The 27,099-nt window shown below is 36.2% G+C and overlaps 1 protein-coding gene across 3 annotated transcripts; it reads right to left on the minus strand.

The window, feature by feature from the left end:
- Positions 1–3,934: 3,934 nt before the first annotated feature.
- LOC128018745 (rho guanine nucleotide exchange factor 7) lies at positions 3,935–26,081 on the minus strand. 3 transcript variants are annotated; one of them, XM_052604492.1, is made up of 22 exons: positions 25,820–26,081; positions 24,199–24,305; positions 19,117–19,201; positions 18,763–18,896; positions 18,343–18,544; positions 16,040–16,128; positions 11,284–11,378; positions 11,114–11,209; positions 10,788–10,910; positions 10,518–10,656; positions 9,935–9,994; positions 9,651–9,797; positions 9,287–9,373; positions 8,648–8,726; positions 8,414–8,547; positions 7,742–7,954; positions 7,448–7,541; positions 7,193–7,282; positions 6,000–6,167; positions 5,435–5,534; positions 5,233–5,287; positions 3,935–5,124 (listed from the first exon to the last, which is right to left on the minus strand). In XM_052604492.1, exons 1-22 carry the CDS (start codon positions 25,968–25,970, stop codon positions 5,002–5,004), a joined length of 2,571 nt encoding a protein of 856 aa, XP_052460452.1. In that variant the 5' UTR covers positions 25,971–26,081; the 3' UTR covers positions 3,935–5,001. The 3 variants fall into 3 exon arrangements, with proteins under 3 accessions (XP_052460452.1, XP_052460437.1, XP_052460446.1); XM_052604477.1 differs by having other exon boundaries at positions 24,199–24,279; positions 25,806–26,080; XM_052604486.1 differs by lacking the exon at positions 6,000–6,167 and having other exon boundaries at positions 24,199–24,279; positions 25,806–26,078.
- Between the last annotated feature and the right edge of the window lie 1,018 nt (positions 26,082–27,099).

Genomic DNA, 27,099 nt, shown 5'->3' on the forward strand with positions numbered 1-27,099 from the left:
TCTTTCTTGGTTTTATTTATATATTTCACCATTTTTAAAGTACAAGAATGAGGAATGAATAGTTGTTTGTTCAGAGAGAGGAGATAAAGCATCTTGCAGTCCCACAGAACATGTCATATTGAAATGATCTCTAGTCTATCTATTGAATGGTCCAGGGCAGGAATTTGGCATATAGGGAAGCAGGTTTCTACTGGAGCTGAGTTAAGCTTTGTACAAAGGTGATTCTCAACTATGTTATGAAAGATATAAGTCTAACAGAATGATCTGATATACTATTTTACTTCATGCAATATGTGCATAAAATGTCCATATATTGGTATTCCCACTCAGTGTGTCAATACATTGCCTCTAATAAGTGTTCCTCTAGCTCAATTGGTAGAGCATTGCACTATCAAGTGCAATGTTGGGGGTTCGATTCCCTGGGAACACATGAGCCTGAATGCACTGTAAGTCGTCTGCTAAATGCATAAATTTTATTTAATCTAATTTGCATGGTAATGTGTTCTTGGGGCAAACCAGAATGTAAAAAGAAGTGTTAGCAGTTATGACAACATCTTCATAAGAATATCTCAAATTTCATAGGAATATTTATCTATAATTTCTTTCCATATTGACTTGTTGTGTCTCCTCAAAATGCCTGATTAACATGCCATATGTCCTGGTGATGCATGAAAATTATGCCCTCTTTCATAAGAGTGCTAAATTAGATCATACTGTCAATATAATCTATATAAAGACCAAGGAGAAGACGTGTTTATGATCACACTTCCAAACATTTGATATCTCTAAAAAAGCCCTTAATGTGCTCTGTTCAGGATAACCAGAAATAAAACTGTGGCATGTAGGGTCTCAGAGAAATTCACTCAAATATAACGTCCTCTACAGAGGACAGAAGCCTATGTGTGTGCTTTAGCCTTTGCCTCTGAGTAAGTGTTAACCAAAACCAGGCGAAACACGCAAGACAGCAGTCAAAGCTAAATCAGATGTTTGTTCCAGAAACAAGAGACGGGAGCGAGCACAAAGTTGTTTTTTGTGTACCTGCCTGTCGTTAAGAAAAAAACGGACTGTGCCCTGAGTTATTCCACCATTTGATCGGTGCATTAAAACATGAATTAGATGCTCTTTTATGTGTTTCATGAGTCTTTGTATTTATGTAAGAATATTCAGCAGTAGACAAAGGTGACTGATCCATTATTCATCCCTGTGATAAGGCAGCTCTGGCAGTTTGAAAAGAGGCTGACATTTGAGCTTTTTCTCCAACATCTGCTAAATTATATCCTTTCCATTGTAAGTCAATGAAGGGCAGTCTGTGCCCATAAAAGAATGAAATTCTGCTCGTCACTTTCATAAGGGTGAAAATATACAAACCTTAACCCTCATGAAGTTTAAGAATGCTTAAACATAGTATTCTTAGTCAAGCAAGAATATAAAGTAGGCCACGCTACTTAATCAACTTTTTAACCTGCACTTGACATTTAAACATGACAGGGATTAAATCAAGGACTTTGTGTTTGTTCGCTTTCAGTTAAATACAAAACTAAGCAACTAACTCACTATATTAGAATGATTTCTGAAAGACCATGTGACAAATCATACAAAGCAAACATAGCAAAAAAAAGGGAACAGTTATCAAATTATTTTTGATCAAATGAATGCATCTTTGGTGAGATTAAGAGACGTATACCAACCCCAAACTATTGAATGGTAGCCTTGTCTTCATTCACATAATACTACATATGTAATATTACATTAATCCTGACCAGTGTTGGGTAAGTTACTTTAAAAAAATGTTATTAATTATTAGCTACTAATTAAATCTTCAACATTGTAATTAGATTCCTGTACTAATTACTCTCCATAAAAAGTATTATTACTATCCTTACTTGCTAAATCCCATATCAACCTCGACCAGTTGAAAAATATAAGGCCATACATGAAACTGAAACTCTTTTAATACTTAATTCTTTCAAATAAATAATATAAACTTGCATGAACTATTCTTGAACTGATCAAAGCAATTAAAGGTTACATTAAAAACATACATTTTAACATTAGAAAAATCCACTATTGTTTTATATAGAATTGGTAAGTAAATACAATATTAAATGCAATTACATCAAAAAAATACTGGAAATAAATTACAGAAAAAGATCAAGAGTAATCCCTTACTTTATCTTTTCAAGTCATCAAATTACAGTAATTAATTATTGTTTAATGCATTACAACTAACATCTACGGTTGTGACAAGCATAATGCCTTACTTTGTAGACTTGTGTGAATAGAAATTGAAGTGACACTATTCATGAACACAATTAAGATTTGAGACAGCACAGAGCAGCTCAATTAAGTGACATTTAACATTTTCTGTCTCTCTGTACTGTTTTCTTCAGTTCTCTAGGCTTTGTCCTTATGTAAATGTGTCCTAAACGTCAGTCTTTCTCAAAATGTCAACGTCGCCTCAGTTCTCACACAAAAGAACAACCTGCCTCCTTCTGCATGGGCCTCAGCCAGTGATTAAATCTCCCACAATGCCTTGCTGTCCCTGAGGATTGTGCGTCTTTGGAAACGCTTGGTACGAGTCATTGTTTGCCATAATAAGGTTGAGGTGGAGGTAGCGATGTTGGAAAACAGATGTGAGACACACAAAAGGGTTACCACACCTGCACCGCAGCCCTGTGGGTTGAAATATTACTGCGCCAGCAACTCAAACAAAACAAACAATGCTAAAAGTACATTTTCATCATAATTCCGATATTCTTTCATACAACACAAAGAAATAAAAGAAACAGCAGAAGAAACAGCATCAGGCCAGGAATTTAGATTGCCAATGAATATTGATTTTGGTTGGAGAGACTGTATTTGGTGTCATTACTGAAATGGCTTGATTTAGAAAGAAGGAAAAACTTTGAACACCCGTCACCATTACCAGTTTACACTAAACACAAAAACAGTCCAAAATCCACCCACTTCTCTTGAGTTTCAGCAGCTTCCATCTGCATCTGCTGCCATCTCAGTCCTGGATTACAGAGACAATGGGGATGAAACAATAGGGAAATTAATAGAAAGTAGGTTTGGCTTGTGCCACGTCTGTACAGGACAATGTGTGTAGGGTTTAGGTCAGATTTTATTCATGAACAGTTTAAGTTTGTCCTCCCACTTGCAATTGACTAACATTATGTTTATTAATCTCCTGGTTAAGATTTAGTCAAGTCAAGTCACCCTTATTTATATAGCGCTTTAAACAAAATACATTGCGTCAAAGCAACTGAACAACATTCATTAGGAAAACAGTGTCAATAATGCAAAATGACAGTTAAAGGCAGTTCATCATTGAATTCAGTGATGTTTTGTAGAATACATTTCATTGAGAGAGCAATGACTATTGAGGCCAAGAACAAACTACAAGGCAGAATCATTTTAAAAGTGATCAGTCAGATTCATTGTGACTGTTTAGTAGCAAAGTGTTGGTTTTGCACTACATAAATGATTGAGACCTTTGTAGGGATTTTCTTGTTTTATTGCATATTAACGTGCAATCCAATTCACATCCTCGTATTGTTTGTATATATTATATTGTTTGAAAATCAGTACTTTTATTTAGCAATGTTGCATTAAATTGATAAAAGTGACAGTAAAAAATTTCCATTCCATATAAATGCTCTTCTCTCGATTTTTATCAAAGATTCATAAAAAAAGTACCAGGTTCCACAAAACTAAAAAAAAAAAAAATATTATGTAAATTAAAAAAAGTTATTTTAAATTCTAATATTTTACAATAATACTGCTTTTAATTATTTATTTATGATCTCCTTTCCTATCTGTCAATACATTACATATTGATGATATTGTCATCATTCAACGACAGATCTGGCAACAGAAGAATGAATTTAGTGACGCAAGAAAGGCATGAAACAAACAAATCCCATTCGAAGAGTCACAGTAAGAATATGTATTTATTTAATTCAATAAACACGGAAGAGAGAGTAAGATAAAGAAAGTGCTTTGGGAAGAAAAACATAGATGAGGTTAACTGGATCTATTTCACAATACACATTTAGCAGTAGACAATATTTCATTTAAATACATAAATTAGACAGACAACATAGAAGACTTTTAATCCGTCAGCTTCTAACCACAGATTCAGTGTTCATTTTAAATCACTATTGCATACATTTTTCATACAAAGGATCTTTGAAATTCCGACAGAACTAGAAATGCTGACAAAATCCTAGAAATCTCTTTTTCCAAAAAGGCACATTTCTGAGCATTAAATACAATAATGAGTATTTCTGTACAAAACAAAAAGCAAAAGGTCTGTGAGCACACAATTAGTGTAGAGGATCATAGTAAAAGTATTAAAAAAAGATGCAAGTTTAAAGGTGCAAAAGAGCAACCGGACGAAATTAAAACTGAGGTTATTGTAAAAGCAACATTGAAATGACATCCTCCCCAATAAATCTCTAAAAATAAGACTAGTTCCCTCAGAATTGTCTCCAGTACTGTATTGCAAGGTTTTCCATTGGAAAAATCCTATTGAATGTCATCACTTAATGAACATATTGGCTAATGATTGAAAATGTCAAAGGACACAGGCAATGATGCAGGCCGGGCAACATTTGTTGATACAGTGTGTCTATCATCCCTGAGACTCCCAGTTTTAGACTAGGAACCATTGACATCTGTGATGGTGAGCTAAATGATCAAACTAGTTGTTTTGGCAGCTTTACCAGACCACACCTACACTTTCTGATGATGTCCAGGCTACATATTCTTTATCATTAGCATATCTGAAAATGAATTAGATGAACTAGATACTTGGCACTGGCAAACAAAAAAGGCTTGAAAAGAATCATGTTTAAAAGGCATAACACTTTGACTGCGGGGATCTAGTCCAGTTTTGTCACAATATTTACAAGTATTTTTGGTCAGGAGTTAAGACCGATACTGCACTCAACACACAATTATCAGATGCAGCTTTCATTTAGAAATGCACAGATGGGCTCACAAATTAGTCTCATCCCAGGATGGGTCGTTCATACTCTTTAAGACTTTCCTGACAATCTTCTCCAACTCTTTCCGTGCCTTTTGTTCTTCTTCAAGGGTGCGTTTCATTCTCTTGTTGTCCTGGTGATGTAAAATCAGAGAATCCGGGTCATGGCACCAGATTTTGACTTTCAACATGAAATCACATTGAGCAAAAAACAAATGTTTGTATGTAGCATGTGAACTGACCTGCTTAAGTTCTTGAACCTCATCTCTTAAGGCATAAACTGTATCCACCAGACTCCTGTAAAGACATCCATATCAAATCATCAGTGTGATTATCGTGATATCATATTATAGGGTTAATCATGATGCATTAATGCATAAACTGACAGCCCTAATAACAAAAATAGTAAATAACTGAATTGTATGCATAAATCTGAAAGCTCACCTTTCTTCGATTACAGTTTGACCATTGCTCTTTATCTCTTCCACAATGATTTTCTCCTCTTCAGGAAAAAGCATATGTGGCCCTGACTCCTTCCTTGATCCTGCAAAAGTTGAACAATATTAACAGATTAAAAACTGAACTGTAACATACTGATCAAGTACATTGTTGTACAGGCTATATAAAATCGTACCAGTGTTATTTCAGTTTAACTGTGATATTATTATAGTTTTTATAGATTTTTTTTAAATATATATATTTGATTTTCATCTTAATATTGGTTAGTTTTAGTAATTTTTTCAATTTTTTTACAGAAACAGGAATTTAGGATGGGGTCATATTAAATGTGAATGCTTCTGTCCTATGAAAGCCATGGAGCAAAAGCAATAAAAATCTCTTTCTTGCTTGTTCGTGTCCTTCCATGTCTTCAATATGTTCCCAACCTTACATATTAAGTTCAAAGCTTACATCCAAACACTCAAAAAGAGCTTGCCACTTTCAATGTAAACAAAATAAAACAAAGAAGGTGTTTTAATTTCGATGTGTATATACGAGCAGCAGCTCTTACGGGACACAGAGCCCATTCGGTTAGTGTGAGTTATCCATATACTGTCATAGTCCGAGTCTTCAGAATGATCAGAGGGAAATCCGCTGCTACGGCAACCCACAGCATCCGCACACGATTGGTCAACATCAGCCAGCACATGATTATGCATCAAATCAGTACCCTGCCATGCTAATTAGGGACGGGGATCAAACCAATCATATTGGAGAGGACAGGTGGGTGGAGAGGATGGACCAAACCAAGAGGAGTAACGTGAGGGAGAACCCAAGAATTATATGTATAAAAATGACAAAATGAAACAAACAAAAAAATATATATAACAATGGCGGGACAACATAAGAGAGAAATGGGTGAAAAAGAAATGAAGGAAGGAAGAAGAAAAAAGAGACAAATATGCATGTTAAAAAGAGCTGAAAATATTAAAAGAGTGATCAACGCAGTGGTAAAGACTTTAGTTAACACATATTTGTATAGGCAGTGCCATAATTCAGGAAAAATGCTGCAGTACTTCACAGACATATGTAAAAATGTTTGACAGGGACTTCAGGACAGATGAAGGCGTTTTGTTGCACTCAAAATATGTGCCTCCTAGGCGAAATACACTATCCGTTTAGGTTCAGTAAGTTTTTTTATATTTTTGAAAGAAGTCTCTTTTGTTCACAAAGGCTGACTTTATTTGATCAAACGGAGTAAAAGCTGCAATATTGTAAATATTACAATTTAAAAAAGTTTTAAGCATCATTACTCCAGTCTTCAGTCACATGATCCTTCAGAAATCATTGTAATATGCGGATTTGCTATTCAAAAATGTTTCTTCTTATTATTAATGCTAAAAACAATAGTTGTGCTGCTTAATAGTTTTGTGGAAACAGTGACGCATTCGCTTCTGAATAGAAAGTTCAAAAGAAAAACTTTTATTTGTAACGATGTAAAACTCTATGCTGTCACTTTGGATAAATTGAATGCTTCCTTGTTGAATAGACGTATGAATTTCTTTCAAAGAAATCATAATGACCTGAAGCTTTCAGACGATACTGTGTAGTTTAGAAAGAACTTGAAAAAATGCATTTCAAATGTTTTATGCAGAATCCATAGTATTATTGTCCTCATCACTCATTTACACAGACAAAGACAGTCACAGAGTCTGGGACAAAAACAATCACAAGAAAATACATAAACGTGTAGAAAGTACATACTTGAGTTTAGTGTTTGCCTTGTTTTAGCGCTTGTGCAGTATGCTTCGATCACTTTCAGGATCTGAGCATCCTCCTCCAGAACTACAGTGCCTGATTCAAAACAAGAAGAGTATATAAAAGATGCCAGTGGTAAGGTAACATTGTGAGAATATAATAAAGGCACTATACCATACACACAAAAGCAAAACATGTGATGTGTTTGTAATAAACACATCACATGCATATGCAAAAAGAAACAGAACTTTAATATCATACTTTTTCTGACAGCAAATTCCTCATCAGATGGCTTCCTCTCAGGTTTACGTTTGGGCAGAAGCTGCTTCTTACTTTTGGGACTTTTACTCAGGTCCTGAAGGACATAAGACAATTAGATGCAAATAACCAAATTAAATCTCACACAAAATAATTTTCTTTCATAATTAAAGGTTAGCTAATAAATAATAGGTTATATATATATATATAATATTGGTTTATAGTGGTGATTCTTCTAAAGATGCTATTAATTTGTGAACGTGCAATTAATGTGTAACATGGCACATAACATGATACCTCTTTGTAGCACAATGCAGCTGAGGGTTTAAGGGGCGGTGCAGGTCGGAGACAGCTGAGACTCCAGGGCTTCTGGGTTTTGGGGGGTTCGAGGGGCCCCCACATCATCCCGCTGTGAGGGGTTCCAAGTGAAGAGAGGTGAGGAAGAGTGTGGCATCCGCTCACACCTCGATTCTCTGAGTGTCTGGACGGGGTGAGAGGGTGAGACGGCAGCTGAACAGGACAGAGAAGGGCCAGTGAGTCACACCGAATATCAGTCATTTTTAAAATAGCTATGTCAGAGTTGTTGATACTTTCATTCAGCAAGGACACATTCAATCGATCAAAAATCACAGTAAAAAATACTAATTATGTTACAAAAGACTTTGATTTCAAATAAATGCTTCTTCTGAATTTCCTATTTCTTCAAAGAGTCCTGAAACAAATGCATTATGGTTTCAACGGGGATAATAATAAAATATGTTTCTTAAGCACCAAATCAGCATAATAGAATGATTTCACTGAGTAATGGATGCTGACTCAGATTTGCATCACATTTTAAAACATATACAAACAGAAAACAGCTATTCTGATTTCGTAATACTACCGTTTTGGAGCATAAGAATTTTCTTTCAAAAACATGAAAAGATTGTACTGACCCCAAACTCTTGAATGGTGGTGTGTGTTTCTCACCGTATGGCAGGGAACATTCTGTGGTTTCAAGTTGCTGGTTGAAGTCCGTTTGGTTTGACGGAGTAAATGATCCACCCAGTCGTGAAGATCTTGCTCGTTATTACAGATCACCTGGATCCGCTCGATCATATTTCCTGCACACACACACACACATCATTACTGCTCAAATACATGTATTCTTAATATCTAGCAATAATCACATACGTCATAAGGGCCACTGGGTGGGAAACTCACCAGATATTTCGAAAGCATTTTTTGTGGTGTCACTGTCCTCGATTTTATTTACACTCATTCCAGTCAGAGGCAGCTTCCCCTGTGAAAGTCAATCAACCAATCAGCTGTCAGCATTTTAGAGCGTTATTAATAAACAAACAAACAGCTGAGCTCATTCTAATAGAGCAGTGCAATAATAGAGTAATATAATAAAATAATAGAATAATATGGAGTATGAAATTCAGGTCTAGGACTTTACTGCTAAACTGTCGAAACATGAAACAATAATATTAAATATGTAAATGTACAGTATATTATCAGTGACTGTGGAAGCAGCATCTACGGTTAACACAACTGTGTATTTTTGGGAATATTTATATACCGTTGTCACCATTTGCCTTGAACATGAGAGTGGGGGTTGTTTCAGTAGTTATATAAATAAAATAATAATAATCATCGTATGCTTTATATCAAAATACATAATGACTGTCACTGGGTTTTCACTGCAACACACACATCTAAAATATTAATAGTCTAAAATATTACTACAATATTGGGGAAAAACAGCAGCAAAGTAATCTTTGCTACCAAAATCTGAAAAGGTAATGCAGTGAAACGCTGATAGGAATGGATTTCTACACCAGTGAAGGATTGATTTACCTTGTAGATGAAACCACTCATTCGAGGACTAGCGGACAACATTAGAAGTACATGAGGAAACAGCAAAAGGTACCGCTCATTCTTCTCCTGATGAAGCAGAATATTATAAAGATTTCATTTACCAAATTCAAAACCAGTCAATTAAAATGAAAGAAACATATATAATATAAATAACAAATGACTGCTCTTAAACCAATTTGTTTTTAACCAGGGGTCCATTGAGAACTTATAAAACTATTTGATTTTTGAAATCGGATGTTTCCAGTTACAAATTAATGTAAATGTAGCTTTTATTTTGAAATCCTGGAAGTCCCTAATGATTGGTTGAGTGCTGAAAACCCTATAAATATTTTGTAACATTCACCTCGGCGCCGTGGTTCTGGATGAGGACTTGAGACATGTAGAGGACAGAGCCCAGGGTCTTTATTCCCTCCCCTTCCCAGCCCCGAATAGACTCCATCAGAATCTGCAGCTCTAGTTCCTTCCTCTTCCTCACTTCCTGACACTGGGCCTGAAGACACAACAACACACACAAATAAGCCCAGCATCCCGTTAGAAAGATAGCGTAAATCAAACAAAAAGCTCATCGTCACTTCACACATCATCCATCATTATTTACTGCTGAAAAACAAAGAAAATAATACTCACTGAAAGATTTTTAAATACTGCCATGCTTTTCTGAATCTCTGGATAATCTGGATGAAGTGCCTGGGCCGAACAAAGGAAGTGAGTTTGAGCGAGTTAAACTGGTATATAACACACACACACACAGATATAAAGACAGATTTAGTTTCATACATAACCAGAATACTTACACTGCCATTAAAAATGCGATGTCAGAAAGCTTTTTTTAAGAAATTTATAATTATAATTTTTTTAAAGTGCCAGTTAAAACATTTATAATGTAATTATAACAAAACATTTATATTTCTGCAGCCGTTTTTCAATTTATTGATCAAAGAATCCTGTAACTATCATGGTTACAAAAAAAACTATCAAGCAGCACAACTATTTTGCACTATTTTGAACATAATAATAATAAACTTTTTGAAAACCATATCACCATATTAAAATGATTTCTGAAGAAAAAGAAATTAGAGACTTCTTAAAAAAAAAAAAAAAAAAAAAATCTGAAAAACCAACCCCTCACGTTTGAATACTAGTGGACATTTTAACATTTTCCTCATCTTTGCCAAAACTATTTTAACAACCAGGGCAGTTTGGTAGGTACCTCCATGTGGCGCTCCATCTCTTTCAGTAGTGTGGGGTATTTGTCCAGTCTCAGGAAGGGTTTGCTCAGGCCCGTGGTGAGTGTGAGGATCCCAGGGCTGTTCGCACCTTTACTTTCCATAAACTCTCCTAATTCCTCACTGAAACACACAAACACTGATGTCATTATTACTATGTCTGATACTGATGAATGAAAAAGTATCTGCCAAGTGTGAATTATCTATGCACTGCGTTTCCGCTAGTGTTGTGTGTATTGCGTTGTGTTAAGCACCTGTGTTGTGTGAGAACATTAACCGCAGATGGATGGTTGGAGCAGTAGGTCACATACAGGCTCCTCATCTGAGGAATGAGGGACAAGAAGAAGCCTCCTATTCTCTGCTGACTCTCTGGAACTCTGCACACAACACACATCAGTTCATTTGGAAATACGTTTAATGTAGAAAAATGTTTAAGTTGAACAGAGCTTAAAATCTTATACATCTTAAGCTTCTGAAGTGTAAATGCAGTTGAGTATAGTGCATTACTGGTGACGTCCACTAGATGTCAAACTGTGACAGACTGTGAGTGAGTAAATGAGAACAGGATAGGGACTCTTACTTGATGCTTTCCTCCAGCGAATGCACCAGTGTCTGCTGAAATGAGCTGATCTCCTCTAGATTTCCCATGATGTGACTGATATCTGACACGCTCAGCCTAGAAAGAGAGAGACATGGCTACTGAACTACTATTATCTCTGGTTATGTTGGACTCTCAGCTTGTGTTCTTACCTGTCTGTGGGCTGTAATGCTCTCAGATACGTCGAGAGGAGAGTCTGCAGCTCTTTACAGTATTCGGTCTCTGTTTGTACAATATTCTGAACCACCTGTGCATTTGGGAAAAATGAACAATTTTAGAGTTTTAAACATTATTAGTTTTATTAGTATTAGTTTGCAACAGCGTAATGATATGAAAAGATGCACACCAGACTCTGATGTTTAAATGTCATGGATCTAAACCAGATTTGAGGATCATGGATCTAAACTATCATATATATATCAATCAGACTGCTATAGATGGGAGAATAAAGTCAGTGCAGCATATGTTGCTACATAATTGAAAGAAGCACATTGCGCATGGAAAACTAACAGGTCAAAAACAAAAAAAGAGACTAGAATCTAGGGTCCATTTTAATATGCTCAATATCCTTTAAGACAAAACACTGCAGGCATACAGAGAAAGTGCGAGAGATGACAGAACTGGGCCAGTCCTTGCATGTCATGATAAACTCGGATTTCAGACTAACTTCAAATTTAAAGTCATCAATGGTTGAACGAGGCTCAATGACCTCTCTGAACACATCTTAGCAGCTAAAACCTAACAATACAACAATAAATCTTCAATCTGTCAACAAACAGAAAGCAGATGAACCATTACCTGGAAAAGCATAACAGCATCAATCAAAACATTCATAAAATGACTTTTTCTTTCCAAATTTCTACCCAGGTGTGAGGTGGATAACCTGTGAAACTTATTGAACATTTTTATTAAAAAGGGGATGCAGGAAGTTTAGAAATACAAAGCTCAAAACTACGTTTTTATTTCTTTCTGGCCAAGTCCATTAAATAAATAAAATACATTTAACATTTTAAATGTAGAAATGTCTTTTTTATATATATATTTATACAAACACAAATTCCAGAGGCTGCTGGAAAATATATTTCCAAAGCTCAAAATAAGGATTTTCCCCTGATTTTCTGGTTGTTTAAGTAAATAAAATATTTTATTTAATTTTATATATATACATATATATATATACATATGTATATACATATATATACACACATATATACATATATATATATATATATATATTTATTCATACGAAAAGATCTCTTTCGACATCAATGATAGGGCAGAAAAATATGTGGTGAAATGGGGAAAATATGTACAATATATTGCTACCAGATGAGAGCCTGGTGCTCTTAGAAAAATGAACATTTGATCTGGTTTTCTTTTTTTTATATTTATTTCCATAACTCCTTTTTGCTTATTTATAGTATTTAATTATGTTCATTCAAAATGTATCATCACTATGGGATACATGTTCAGATGTCAATTGTAAGTTGAACACAATGTTGATTACAATGTATCAGTGATGTTATAAAGCTCAATAAAATACTAATTACAAAAAAAAAAAAATAATAATAATAAATCAATACTAATATTTCCCCATCAGTTTAAAGAATTCTAAAGTAAATACGTCTGATCTGCTTCCACATATTTAATGTGGGTTTGAAGACAGATCAATAACTGAAAATACAAGAAATACGTTTTTATGGAAACAGGATAGGTTACATAACAGTCTAAACTTGAAAATGCCAACTTTTTCCTCAAGAATCAGCCAGCACCAGGAACAAAGTTTGTCTGTAAACACAAGTATGGACGTCTAGACAGCCTGACAGTTACGGACATTTCAAACTGTGTCCTTAACTTGAATGGATCTCCTCCCCTAAACGCTGCTGTAAAAGACTGAACTCCACCTGACCTCAAACTTGCGCCCTCCCTGAAACACACACACATACACACACAAACACACTCTTCATCTTCTGTCGCTCTGCCCTGCATAGTCTTCAGAGGAGTGTTGGGTCAGTTAACTGCACATTCTCATCAAACATGACACATAACCATCACAGACGCTCAAACATAGACAGTGCAGGGCCTCAGGCACAGCTGTCCCCTGAGTCAATGAGATGGAAAAGATGACCTATATTATGGGACGACTGAGACAAACACACACACACACACACCAGTAAGAACTGATAACCAAATACAGACAGTCACAACAACACATTTACATATGAACATGCAAATACAGGCCCAGACACACACTTTCTCTTTGTTAACACTTCTAACTACACAAATATGCTCACATATAAACATGTTCACACATACAAAGGGTGGTTTTCCCAACATGTTTTTATACTGAGTTTATGACAAACTGATTTCTATCTCTTACCCTACTTCTATCATTCACACAAATCCTTTTGCGTTTCCATGCAGTCTTCACAATGAAGGTGACTTCAGTTTTAACATCCTTGAGGAATATTTGGCAAAAGAGAAACCTTACCTACACACACATTAACAGCTCATGTCTAATAAGTAAATGAAGCACAATAAAGGACATTTGCATACACAGAGATATGCAAATGATGTGAAAATGACTTTTATTAACAGAATTGTTATTGTCAGGATCTTGAACTTGTGTCTCTTAATTATTGACATTAAATCAAGCCCAAACCTGAAGCAGCATCTGCTGTTAGGAGTTTAAACTTGGATTATCAGATCTTAAGTAAGTATAGTTTGGTAAGGAGTTTATAGTTTGGTTTTAAACACAGATTAAAGCCTTATGACTGTAAATTCAAGGATTAGTCCAAAGCTAAGACTGAGAAAACGGACACGACGCTTCTTTCAGAAAACCCTTAAACAAATCGAATGTCCTCGCAATTCACCGTTTTCACCTCAGTGTTACTTTAAGAAAATGAGTAGCATTGCAATATCTTTAGCTGTGAGAACTGGTTCAGGGATGTTTCTGGTCCACAAACACATACTAAGATTTTTTAATGCAATTGAAAGAGGTTTCTCATGCTCACTAAGGCTGCATTTAGTTAATCAAAAATACATTAAAAACAGTAATTATTATTAATGTTGAAAACAGTTATTTTTGTGGAAACCCTGATACATTTTTGTCATCATTCCTATTTGTATATAAGGTCCAAAAGAAAAGCATTTATAAAAAAAATGCTTTGTAATACTGTAAATATTTTTACTGTCAATTAACTTAGTGCATCCTTGATGAATAGATTTATTTTCTTTTGTAAAATCTTACAGCAACACACTTCTGAATGGCAGTTTATACATTGACTTTGTAATAGGCATATTGATGTTTATGTCAATTAGGATGTCTAAAGAAGGATTTGCATATTGCATTTACATAAGTTTAATGTGTTTCTCATAATTAAGTCTAAAAAAACATTTTAGAGGAGGTCCATACAAACAGACACATGCAACAAACAAGTCTCTCTCTCTCTCTCTCTCTCTCTCTCTCTCTCTCTCTCTCTCTATATATATATATATATTAGGGGTGTAACGATACGCGTATTCGTATTGAACCGTTCGGTACGACGCTTTCGGTTCGGTACGCGGTACGCATTACGTATACCGAACGGTTCGTTGGAGTAATTCATTATATTTGAAAAAAAAAAAAAAAGAGAGAGAGAGAGAAATATAATGATATGCGTTCAACAAGGTAGCCCAATAACCCAAACAACGTAACAGGCAACGCCCCTGACACTCCCGAAGAAGAAAAAAACACCATCTTATATGTTTATGTTAGGCTACTCAGCAGGCGCTCGCTCACTCAGTACGCGCTGAAGGCTCGTTGCAAAATAGCCAATGCGTTGAACAGACTAGAAATGAGAAGATCCTCCAATAACCAACAGGTCTGGTGTTTGGGTGCACTTTGGATTCCCTTTAAGCTATAATGGTGATGGCAAGAGAGTGGTGGATAAAAAAAACAACGGTATGTCGCATCTGCAACATGACAGGGTACACCAGCGGGAATACAAAAAAAAAAAAAAAACACCAGCGGGAATATCTGGGATATATGCGTCAGTACTATCTGGGAAAAGACGAAAAAAAGGAGAAACATGCACGCAGCAAACTATCCCTGCAGCATTTAGACACTATAGCTTACAGGGAATCCAACCCAAACACCAGACCTGTTGGTTATTTTAGGATCTTATATTTCTGGTCTGTAAAATGCATTCGACATTTTGCAACGAGCCTTCAGCGCGTGCTGAGTGAGCGAGCGCCTTAGGGGCCGTTCACATATCGTGCCTAAAAACGCATGGAAAACGCTAAGCGCGTCTTTCTCCTCCTTTCCAAAGCGCTCGGGCAGAAGCGCTCATGAGGCGTCTGTCTTTGCTAAGCAACAATGACGTGCTCTCTCCATGAGACACGGAAATTTCAGCGAAGGATAAATGGATTTGCAGCTCTAAAAATCGCTTGCAGTAGCTCTGCTACTAAATTTATTTCAAAATTGCAATCCATATACAACTATGATCAGCTGTTCCTTCATCTTGGCTGAGCTCTCAACGTTGTTACGGGAAAGGATGAAGCTGATTGGTTGGTTCTTGTCACATGACCCGCGGTGCGCTTGCGGCATTCTGAAAAGTTGAGATGTTTTTGCATTTTGCTGTATCTAAAACGTATCGAACCGAACCGAACCGTGACATCAGTGTATCGTATCGAACCGAACCGTGAATTTTGTGAACCGTTACACCCCTAATATATATATAAATCCTTTGCAGTGTTTCATAACCCTCTAAAGTGATTCATAATGCTGCTATAACAATCACTCCTAATCTTTATTATCCCCCCCCCACCCCCCCCAGAGGCATCACTTCCACCCCACGCACATCATAAATAATAAACTCGTTCCATGTGGGAGGTGTTACATGCAACACTACAGCACATCTCTCTTACCACATTATAGTAAGTCTTGCAGAAGTTAGTGGTCTCAAAGGCCTTGGGTGGACTCTTCAGTGTTCCAGACTTAGGGGACACAGGTTTGTCTGTTTGAGAGAGCAAAAACAGAACAGGAGGTATAGAGTTCACCTTAGACCATCTGGAAACATTTTCTTTCTGTTATTGAAGTACATCTCTCCTGCAGTGAGCAGTCAGGACAGGAATATTAGATTTAGATACCTAGAGGGGGAGATCAGAGTTTACAGGAACACATTACACTTCTTCCTCCAGAAAGAAGATGGTTTGAACAGTTCACTTAGTTCAATCCATTATGGTTCATTTACGCTTCTGTCAGTAACATAACATGTGAACTTCCTGAAAGCATCAAAATTGCCAGCTCGAACCTTTCTCATCGTGCCACAAGAAAACAATCAGTTCATTGATTAAAACTATTGTTCTCTACTTTGCAAATCTGTGATTTTGTTTTTTTCCTTCCCTTCGCCAAGTTTCTTAAGAACACAACATCTCCACAGAAGAAGAAGATTTGAACAAGGAATAATTTACCCAAAAATGACAGTTGTGTCATCATATTCACTCTCATCTTTTTCCAAAACTGGGAGACAATCTTCCTCTGTGTTTGCGCTCAACCGAAGTAAGTGGAAATTATATGAGGGTGAGCATATGACAGAATTGACATTTTTAGATGAACTGTCCCTTTAGTCATGTAATCTGGACCCCCAAAAAAACTATTCCCTTCTTCTGAACTGCTGCCACTTTTGAGGTGATGTATGAAATCAATATATTATTAAAGCCTACTACAAGTAATGTTCAGCACGCATTTAGCACAAGTAAATCCTAAAAGAGACTGGATCGCTAAGTGCTCAGAAAGTGGAATAAACTGAGTGTGGATCCATATTGAGAGGAAAGGGGAAGTGCTGTCTTCTGGCTGCTGCACTTCCTGTCTTTGTTGTTAGATGGTGTTTCCTTCCTGTTAAGTCCTGGATGGTCAAGCTCTGATGTCATCCTAAATTATTTCCATTCAGGCTGGGTCGAATACACATTAAGGTGGTTTCCCCAAACTTGAGAGGGAAGCATCTGTTCGGCATCATGGGGTGTATACACTATGTTTGGACTGCAGAACAAGGGTCAGGGGGTTGTGTTTATACTACAATGTGCATACAGTGAGATAAGGCTTTGAAAAGCTTATCTAAAATATACACTACCATTTAAAAGTTTAGATTCAGTCAGATTAAAATGAGCTTTATCCAATTAGGGCACGTTAAATTGATCAAAATTGACAATAAAGACATTTAGAAATTTACAAAAGCTTTACATTTCAAAACATGCTGCTCCTTACAACTTTGATATAATGCAAAAATGTATTGTGGTTTCCACAAAAATATTAAGCAGTACAACTATTTTCAACATTGATGATAAAAGGAAATGTTTCTTGATCAGCATATTAGAAAGATTTCTGAATCGTGTGACACTTCAAATATATTCAAGTAGAATATAGTATAAAACATTTTATCCTGTGGTAATATTGCCAATATTACGGTTTTTAATGTGTTTTGGGTCAAATAAATGCCTTGGCGAGCATAAAAGGCTTCGTTCAAAATCAATTTAAAATCTAAAGATCAGCAGGTTTTATTAAAGAACTAAATAAACATAAGGTTTTGTCATTAAAAATGGTGTCTTCAGATGAAGTGTCTTATCATTTACTCTTTTAATACTTAGTTTGCTACCTTGTATGCAGCACCTGGTCCTGTACCCAACGTGGGCTGAACGAGCGCACATTTGTCGACTGTAAGCCTGTAATGGTCACATAATCCTACAGTTTTTAGCTTTTGCAGAGAGCTGCCATTCAGTTCTCTTTTAGCACATTTTCATTAAGGCTGTAAGACCTCTATTAATCGCCCTTTTAATAGCGCAGAGCAGATTTGTCGTATGCACACAGTGCCTCATAGAGCACAAGTACAAATATGGCTTTTAAAAAATATATCACCCAAATATTTTAAGCTGGCTATAGTGATGAGAGCCTAACATGCAGCGATTTTCTGAACCATGCACATACTCAGCAGGTCTTTTCTGAAAATATTAGGGTAACACTAGGACACAGAAGAAAGTCAGCACGTAAATGGGGTTTACAAAATTTCATATCTTTTGCTTTTCTTGGCAGCATATGAGAGGACTATGAGTAAGACAAAATCCTTAGTTCGCTTTGCTTGTCTGGTCCTGCAGGAGTCCAGATCAGTTCTATTCCTACAAGAGTTTTGTCAGGATTACATTTTTTCCAAAGGTTTAAAGCGGCAAATACTAACCAGAGCCTTTGATCTCTTTGACATAGTTGCTAGGAAACCAGCCGGTTTTGCCGTTTAGAGACCCCTCCCACCAGCCGCCCTCTTCCTGCCGCATCACCTGGATGATGTCACCCTTATTGAAGGACAGCTCATCCTCATTGGTCTGCTGAAAGTTAAACCGCGCTTTCACCAGCACCTGAGGGGCGCTGTTTTCAGACATATCCTAGAAAGAAAGAGAAAAACGAATAGAGAGAATTTCTTCCAGCTTTTATATTCATCTCAATTTACACGTGTACCAAGTACTCGAAAAGGTGTTACACACAAAGAACTGAGTAGTACCTTTAACAATATATATATTTTTTAAATAATTTCAGTCTGAATTTTTTTATCAATTTTTTATTCTATTTATGTATTAGGGTGTGAAGTGCTTGTGAAGCTCACCAGACTGCGGTACTGGTTGTACTTGAGTCTGGATGATCTCCTGTGAGTGTAAGAACAGTTGATCGAGTCAAAGGACTTGATCCGCAGGGAAGACGAGTGACGTGAACACACAGAATTACTCTCACCACCGGACTCTACAACCAGAAAATACTCATCAAGATAACACACACATTTACATAGCTTTCTAAATGGGCACATTCCATTCTATTGTCTTTATTTAAAGCTAGACATAGATACTATAACCTAACCCTAACCTTAAAGGGATAAGTCACCCAAAAATGTAAAACGCTAAACACAAAAAAAGATATTTTGAAGAATGTTGGTAGCCAAACAATTGCTTCAGATGTATCTCACCTGAAGTTGCTTTGTTGAGTGCAACCAAACAATTCAAGACTTTGGAAAAGTTCTGGCCCTGAAACAAGTCATTGGCCTCAAATACCTGCAAAGGGGAAAATGCCACAATTACACACGCTAAAAACAAAACGACATTCATGAGCTCAAATATAAAGTGAATAAACGTGCAGAATTTGGATCTGCTAGTCTGACATCATACAGATAATCCTAAACAAAAATAAATTAAATGTTTTGGTTTGATGCACTAGATACCTTATGTGTAGTAGGTTAACATGTCCCAGAATAATAACTACTTTTTTCATCTGCTATACAAGATCAACTTGATTCATGACATACGGTTCAAAAGTTTAGGGCCAGGAATTTTTATTTATTTATTTATTTAATTAATGCTTTTATTTATCAGTGATGTATGAAACCAATTAAAAGTAACAGTAAATGCTTTCATGATGTTTTAAAGCACTTCATTCACCTATTTCTCAAAGACAACTGAAAAAAAAAAAAAATTATATTTTCCAACAGAAATATTAAGTAGCTTGACTGTTTTCAACATGGACAATAATAAGGAATGTTTCTTGTAAATCAAACCAGCATATTTAAATCTATGCATCTGAAATTAAATGCATCAAGTGATTAGAATACGATAAGTGCTGCAGGCCCAAGCATTACACATGGTAAAAAGCTTCAAGTCTATATATTAAACTTGGATGGACAGTTTTAGCAGATGTGGATTGTAGCTCAAATCCTGCAATGCTAAATATGCAAATCCATATGCAAATTCATATACAAAACAGCAGAACAGTAAGAATCATTCTTAAAAATATGCACATATTCTGCAGAATAAGCAACATTACAGAAACTCTGCCACTGGGGTTAATTTCTTTGACCTCTTTGCGACAGACCAAAGTTCCAGTCACAAAACCTACAAACATTTATAAGGAGCAGAGATTCTCTATAACAGGAGTCTGCTTCACTGAGGGAATATAAGGATCTAGTTTAGCGAAGCTAGGGCAGTGTTGTGTGTGAGTGTGTGTGTGTGTGTTTCTGGCTCTCAGACTACCTGCTGCTCTCTGGGCCATCTGGACACATAAGCTCATCCCAAATAAACCCAAACTGGCCTGATCTGACACCAGCTTGATTTGAACTTTTCAACTGATACAGGCAATAAGATGGAGAAATAAAGTTGTCCTGGACACTAAACACCAAACTTTTTTCTGGTGGATCAGCTCATTTGCATTTTTCTATGATGATTAGAATTTAGGAAACTACCTTTTAGGGAAGTCAAGTGTGAATGGTTTACTTTTTTGATCACGTACATACTGTAAAGTTTCAGGAGTGACAACCATATTTAAATATGGTAGTGAATCCCCCCACTTACAGTTTTGAGTGTGTACAGAACTGAATTCACACTGGAAACTGCAATCATCACACTCTTGTAACCATAGCAATGTTTTGCTGTCTCACGCATTTGGTATCCGCTATTTTTGACTGAAGACGTTATGTTTGTTTGACGATTTTAACGAGACCTCTGTTGACAAAGCCATCGTGTTTCGATTAAGTTTGGCAGGTTGCTTTGCAGATCGAACTTTTGAAGTGTTGCCGTCTCCACTTATTTAAGCAATGATTATTAGGTGTCTTTGGGTTTGTTGTTTGGAGCCCGGCTCATAAAGTAATCCAGTTTATGGAAATAATAAAGTAGGCAGGAGGCGATATTTTGCTATGTGGCTTATTTCCAAGATAACGTTTATTTTAGGCTTTGTTCTCATTTGCAGTTTTTTATGTCAAGGTCTGGCAACACTGAGTCTAAACGTACCTCCTTTTCTGTGAATTCTTGCACCACAACACTGACACACGTTTAAATACGTCATTAACAACTAGTTGTTCAGTTTGGTTCCGTACACACCATGTACATTTTCTGCAAATGGGGTTGTCACTACTTAAATTATTTGAGAGCCAATTCGATTGTAGTGGTTGTCGTTGCTGTAAATTACTCAGCTGTGTGTCAGAACAGGATTAAGCACTAAAAGGTGAACTGGCAACTGAATTTAGATGCAGTGTGTTACGTGGCCATTGTTTTCTCTGCACAGTTAGGAAGCAGGCTATTTTATAAATTGTCATTAATTGTCAAAATTGTCCATTTTTTTGGAATGGTGTTTGCCATTTTCCCATTCCACTGCCATAATATGAAATATTATTTACTTGATTTCATGAGGTATTATCATGTATTAAGGAAGCAAATTGGGTTCATTTGGATTTCATGCTGTCTTAAAAGTCACCTGTTACTTTTATAAAAATGTTTGTTTTGATAACAGACTTTGTTTAATTTATAAATAAAATACATTTAAAGGTAAGATTTGGGGTAAGGCTTTTCCTTTCAAAAAATAAATTATTTTATTCAGGAAGAACACATTAAATTGACCAAAAGTGACAATAAAAACACTTAGGCCAATAATGTCATACATACATACATACATAACATACATATATATATAAAACATACATACATAACCACATGCGATTCATCTGCGATTATGACGCGATATTGCGTAGCTTGTCAGCGACTACCACTCTGTATATTAAGTGCTGCTCCATTTGAAAGCAGGTGATGGACAGCTAATCACAGAACCGGCTTTACTGACGAGAATCGCATGACAACCACATGCGATTAATCATGCAGCCTTATATATATATATATATATATATATATATATACACACATACACGGTTTTAAGAAAAATATTACAATCAGCATATTAAAATGATTTCTAAAGAATCATGTGACACTGAAGACCGGAGTGAATTTATCACATAAATGCAGCCATATAAGAGACCTTTAAAAATCTTGTAGACACCCAGAATTTTGAACAGTACTTTACACTAATAAACTGGTTGCAGTCTTTACTGAATTAGACACTTTAACCCATGGCACTGTAGCAATCTAAAACAGAAACTGACAAAAGAAACGTTCTCCTATCAGTGAATTAAGATGTTAAATAAACCATTTTTATTTTCTCCAGTGAATCTCTCTAAAAAAGAAACACAAAAACATTCCATTAATATTCAGTACTTGATACAGGCCTAAAGTCCAATCCCCAAGACTCAAGCACCATCAGCAATCATCAGACACATCTAAGTCTACATTACATCATCTGCCGTCACAGTAGTGGAATTAAATTCCCTCCTGTTTTCTCTTTAAACCAGTCATCCAAACATGCCATTTGAAAAAGCAGTTTTAGCATGGAGTGCCTCTCTTAATTCTGGTCTGTGCCAAACCCCACAGCACCATTAATGAGCTGGCAGCTCTGCCCATTCAAACACACAACTCTATTCACCACAATAGAGGGCTTGTCTGAAACTCGCACAGCTGGCTAGAAGAACCGAAGACACTGGCACTCCTGAAACGCACAGTTACACACACACACACACAGAACCATAAACGTCCTACACAGCAGCACTCATATGAGCAACATACGCACCCAGCACCCCTGTGGGCAGAAAGACTGCAGTTACACGATCACACTGCCAAACATTAACAAGCACAGAAGTGTTTGTGAAGAAAAATCACTGTCAGATTTCCTGAAAACACTAAAAGTGAAAAAAGCAAATGTAACAGCTTTTACTGACAGAATAGCAGTTGTTGAGAAAACGTTTTGCTGCAATCACATTAGATCTGCATGGAATTCATTACATAGCCAGTGTTTGCAGTAAATCAAAGGTCATGTGACAATTCATTGCACTATAATGTGAATAATTTATGGCTGCATACTGTGCTGTCTATTTTCACACGCTTTTTGCAAGAAATGACATGCAATTGCCTGTACAGACATACTATAGATATCTGCAGGAAAAATGAGCAGAGCTGGATCTAAATACAAAATATAGCCATAAAAATAGGTTTAACAATAGCATTGGCTCTGACTCCAGTAAAAACACAGCTATGGTGAAAGGATCTGATTCAATCTCACACCAACACCTACTGGACTTGCGTGGAGACAGAGCTGCCAGAACACCATGTTTACAAACACATGAACTGTAAATAGCATACTAACAGTGTAAAAAAAACTGTTACAATGCACTGCAATTTTCAGCAAATAACTTCTCTTGATAAACAAGTCTGGATCACTGAATGAATTCTAAATGTTAGTGTTTATTTTGAAATTTTGGACGTTCATGATTGTAATTCAGCAGTCCAGCTTCCCTAAGATCACAATCAAGCTGCCATTTAAACTATACATAATTGAACAGCTCTATATAGAAGTTGGATATACAAGTAAATCCAGCTTTATCCACAGACGTTCAGTATTCTCACGTAAACCACTATATACTAAACAGCAAAACTAAACTGCTTGATTGTTTATGTTGTTGTGAGATGTAAAATATATGACCACACAGCTCTTATCTGTTAAATGCAATTATAAGGCATGAAGATAGTAAGATACTATAGCAAGTTTTTCTGTATAGCTACATTCGAAATAAGGTGTATTGTGAAAAAGCGGTATAATAAAATCGACTTGACTTATGTGAACATCAGCTTCAGTTTAAAGGCCACATTCTGCTTTATTCTGGAAAACCCTTTTAGATTCATTACAGCTGTTATTGGAATAATATTCTTATTAAACCAAACTGTATACATTATTTTCCTGAAATACTTGCTCATTCACATCCTTAGTGATTAATTGCAAGGGCACTTATAAATAGTTTACTGATTGTTACATCATGTCTTTCAGTGTTTTTATAATCAAATCTGTCTTCCACAGCTTGACTTTTCACTGTCTGTAAATACAAAGTACAGCAAGCTACCTGCACATCTACAAATGAGACATTGCATTAAAGCAATGTTGCATTAATCATCTAAGAAATTGTAATGGCAACAAACAAGCCAAGATGCAGTAATAAAACTCAATGGCATTGTTACTGTAATAATAACTCTAAAACCAAAACACACAGGGATTAGTCTGTTGTTCCCAACTCCAGCTGAGACTCAGTCTGGCGACCACACAGACAATCCACTGAATCAGTGATCAGAAATATAATCGAGGGAAATGAACGACTAAAACAGAAGCTGAAAGATCATACAACACTCACCTCTATGTGATATAACGCACAGCCTTTCACAAACTCTCTGATATTACTCAGACACTCGTCTTTCCGTGGGTCCTGATAGATCTGAAAATAAAGCGAACAGATGAATCCTCTTCCAAAGCAGGTTGGTCAAAGAATAAACAAAAATGTATGCGAATATGCCATTTGTTTATATCACGGCTCATCGCCCCGTCCCTGCAAAAAAAACCACTTATTCTTCAGGGAAGTTGGCGGAGGAATAGCGGAAATGACGTACGCTAATAGCCTGCTGTTGGCTGGGTTCAGTGAGAGAGGCATGTTGGCAAACTCTACCTGAGCTGCCAGAGCAAAGTCTAACATCTCCATGAGATGCTGTAACTATGCGACACATTATAGTTTATACAATAGAACCTGTCAGTGAATCTGGACATCTTAACATTCCACTTTGCCAGAGTTAAGCATCAGACGTTTTATAAAATCATACGATTGCTGCGATTTCATTTAATGTATTACTTATAAATTAGAATCTATTATCGATATATTAGAATACTTTCTGGCAACGTTACTACACTGTATGTCGAGACTGTGGTTGATATAATCCACAAAATGTTTATGAGTTATTAAATAAACATATCCACATTATCATTTTTAGCAAAGCGTATGTGGATATAATAAATTATAACATAAAAATGATACTGAACTCCATACAGTTACAAATAATATTCTGCATAAGAGGATGTTCAGCGAGAATTTTTTTTTTTTTTTTTTGAAGTATGCTCAAATTCAACAACTCTGCTCCATTGGCAGATTTCTATTTATAATCAAATGATATAATTATAAAACGTAATATTCCACATGCGGCATATTTCTAGTAAGATAAGTTAAATTAATTTTTCGCGAATCGGTTTTTTTCGAACAGTTTGTTCAAGTGAGTCGGTTCAAATAACAACCGAGCCATGACGTCCCTATGAGAAATTGTTCCTATTAAGTTTGGTTATTCACTGTAATTCCAAGTGTCCCAATGCAACATGTAAAGCCACGGCATATGAAAGTGTCATTTAAGCAGAATTTATAGTATATATTATCTATTAATTCATCGGTTTTTTTTGGCTGATTAACTTGGCACATCCGAACGATACGGTTGCGTTCAAGGAGTCAGATTCGCGAAATCCAACAAATCATTCAACCGTTTCACTAAAAAGATCCAACTCAAAATCAATTCGCTCACCAACCAGACATTTCCTCTCTCTCTCTATTTTCCATTCAATAGCGGTCGGTCGACTTATAGAGACAAATCACAAAGCTAATATCCGTTTATCTATTTGTTGTTGGTCGTTTATCATTATTATTAAAATACCACTCTTGCCTCATTAATGCAAATTATACAAAATGTCCTCTAAATACAATCTACTAAATCCCATTTCCCTCACAGTTCAAGGAATGGAATGAAAAACTAAAAATGAAAGAAAACAGTATGCTAATTTGTTGGTTAGTCGTAGCGTGTGCAGAGAACGAACACAAAGGAGCGCGCGGAGACCGACGCTCCGACGCACAGACATCCGCGCTTCTGTGTAATTGATTTACTCTGTTATGGAACTGTACGAGCTTCGCCTTCGTCCCAAACGGCTTACCGTGTGAACCGAACCGGGTCGCAGTCGTTCCAGCAGTTTACACAAAACCACTCCATCTCTGAGAGATGCCTGTAAAAAGCCTTCAGGGTCCGATAGTGTCTTTTTGGGTGATTCCAGGACACCCAGCGTTATTAACCATGTGATGGTCTGTTCAGCCGAATTCATGACCTCGTATGCGTCTAAAGCTCAAACAGGATAATCCATAAGCAAACGAATATGTAGGCTGAATGAAACGACAGATATCCTGTGTAGTGCACAGCAGCAGCAGGATATTTTGAGCGAGGGCTCTGGTCCCTCCTTTTCCCTGGATGTGAGGGATGACGATTTGTTTAGGGTTATCTGGCAGGTCCGGTTTCTCTCCCCTTCTTTCATCTGGCACAGGATGGATGTCAGCCAGTGTTAAACCAAAATCAACAATCTGCAATTGTTATCGGCCCCATGACACCCAATTCATGCATCTTGGGCTCACTGAATACTTTCAAGACTTTAGAAACAAACGCATTGATATTCTAGTCATTTAGTAGCACTAGATATTAAAGTCAACATTTGGTCATGTGTAATTATTACGGAATCTTATTTATTTAACACCACATGCCCACAGGTGGAGAAAAATCTTGCGCAAAAGTCAAATTGTATGATCTACAGACCACACGTATCAATTAAAGTCTACACGTCTGAATTTAATCAAAAAGGCGCTGAAGCCAAATCATATTCCATTGAAATCCAATGTACCCGAGCGCCCCCTGCTGGATTTTATTACTACACACGTCAGCTGCTAAAAACCCCACAGATGAATTAAAAAGTAAATTAAACTCTCTACTCCTTAACCAGGAGACATCATATATACATTAATAATAAACAAACAAACAAAAGTCATTTTCTCTCTCTATCTTTTTTTTGTTTTGGCTGGACAAGGTTTGGTCACTGACTGGAATTCATTATGTTTAACAAGAGGAGAAAAATACATTTAAGGACCTTTAGGATTTTCAAATCAAGTGCATTCTCGCTCAAATTGTCATTATTGTAATATAGCAATACATGTATGTAGTAGCCTATTAATATACGTTCCATGTGCTGTAATGAAGTACTGAAAAACATCCAATCAACAATTTTTTAATGATTAAATTGCATAAATGCATAAATGACTACAACTAACACTACCATTATGTATACCATAATGTGCATATAGATATATATTTTCTTTTTTCACATCAGTAATGAGGACGAGTTTTTCCACTTAATAGCTGGCTTTTGACATTTTGAAGCAAATAGAATTTTCTTCATGCAAAACATG

The sequence above is a fragment of the Carassius gibelio genome, chromosome A1 (assembly GCF_023724105.1).
Source record: "Carassius gibelio isolate Cgi1373 ecotype wild population from Czech Republic chromosome A1, carGib1.2-hapl.c, whole genome shotgun sequence".
Taxonomy (NCBI): domain Eukaryota; kingdom Metazoa; phylum Chordata; class Actinopteri; order Cypriniformes; family Cyprinidae; genus Carassius; species Carassius gibelio.

Coding starts and splice junctions, on each gene's coding strand:
- LOC128018745 (XM_052604492.1), bottom strand. CDS start 25,970: ATGAATTCGGCTGAACAGACCATCACATGGTTAATAACGCTGGGTGTC. Junction 18,545..18,762: donor ACAACCAGTACCGCAGTCTG/GTGAGCTTCACA, acceptor CTTTCTTTCTAG/GATATGTCTGAAAACAGCGC. Junction 9,995..10,517: donor AGATGGAGCGCCACATGGAG/GTACCTACCAAA, acceptor TGTTCGGCCCAG/GCACTTCATCCAGATTATCC.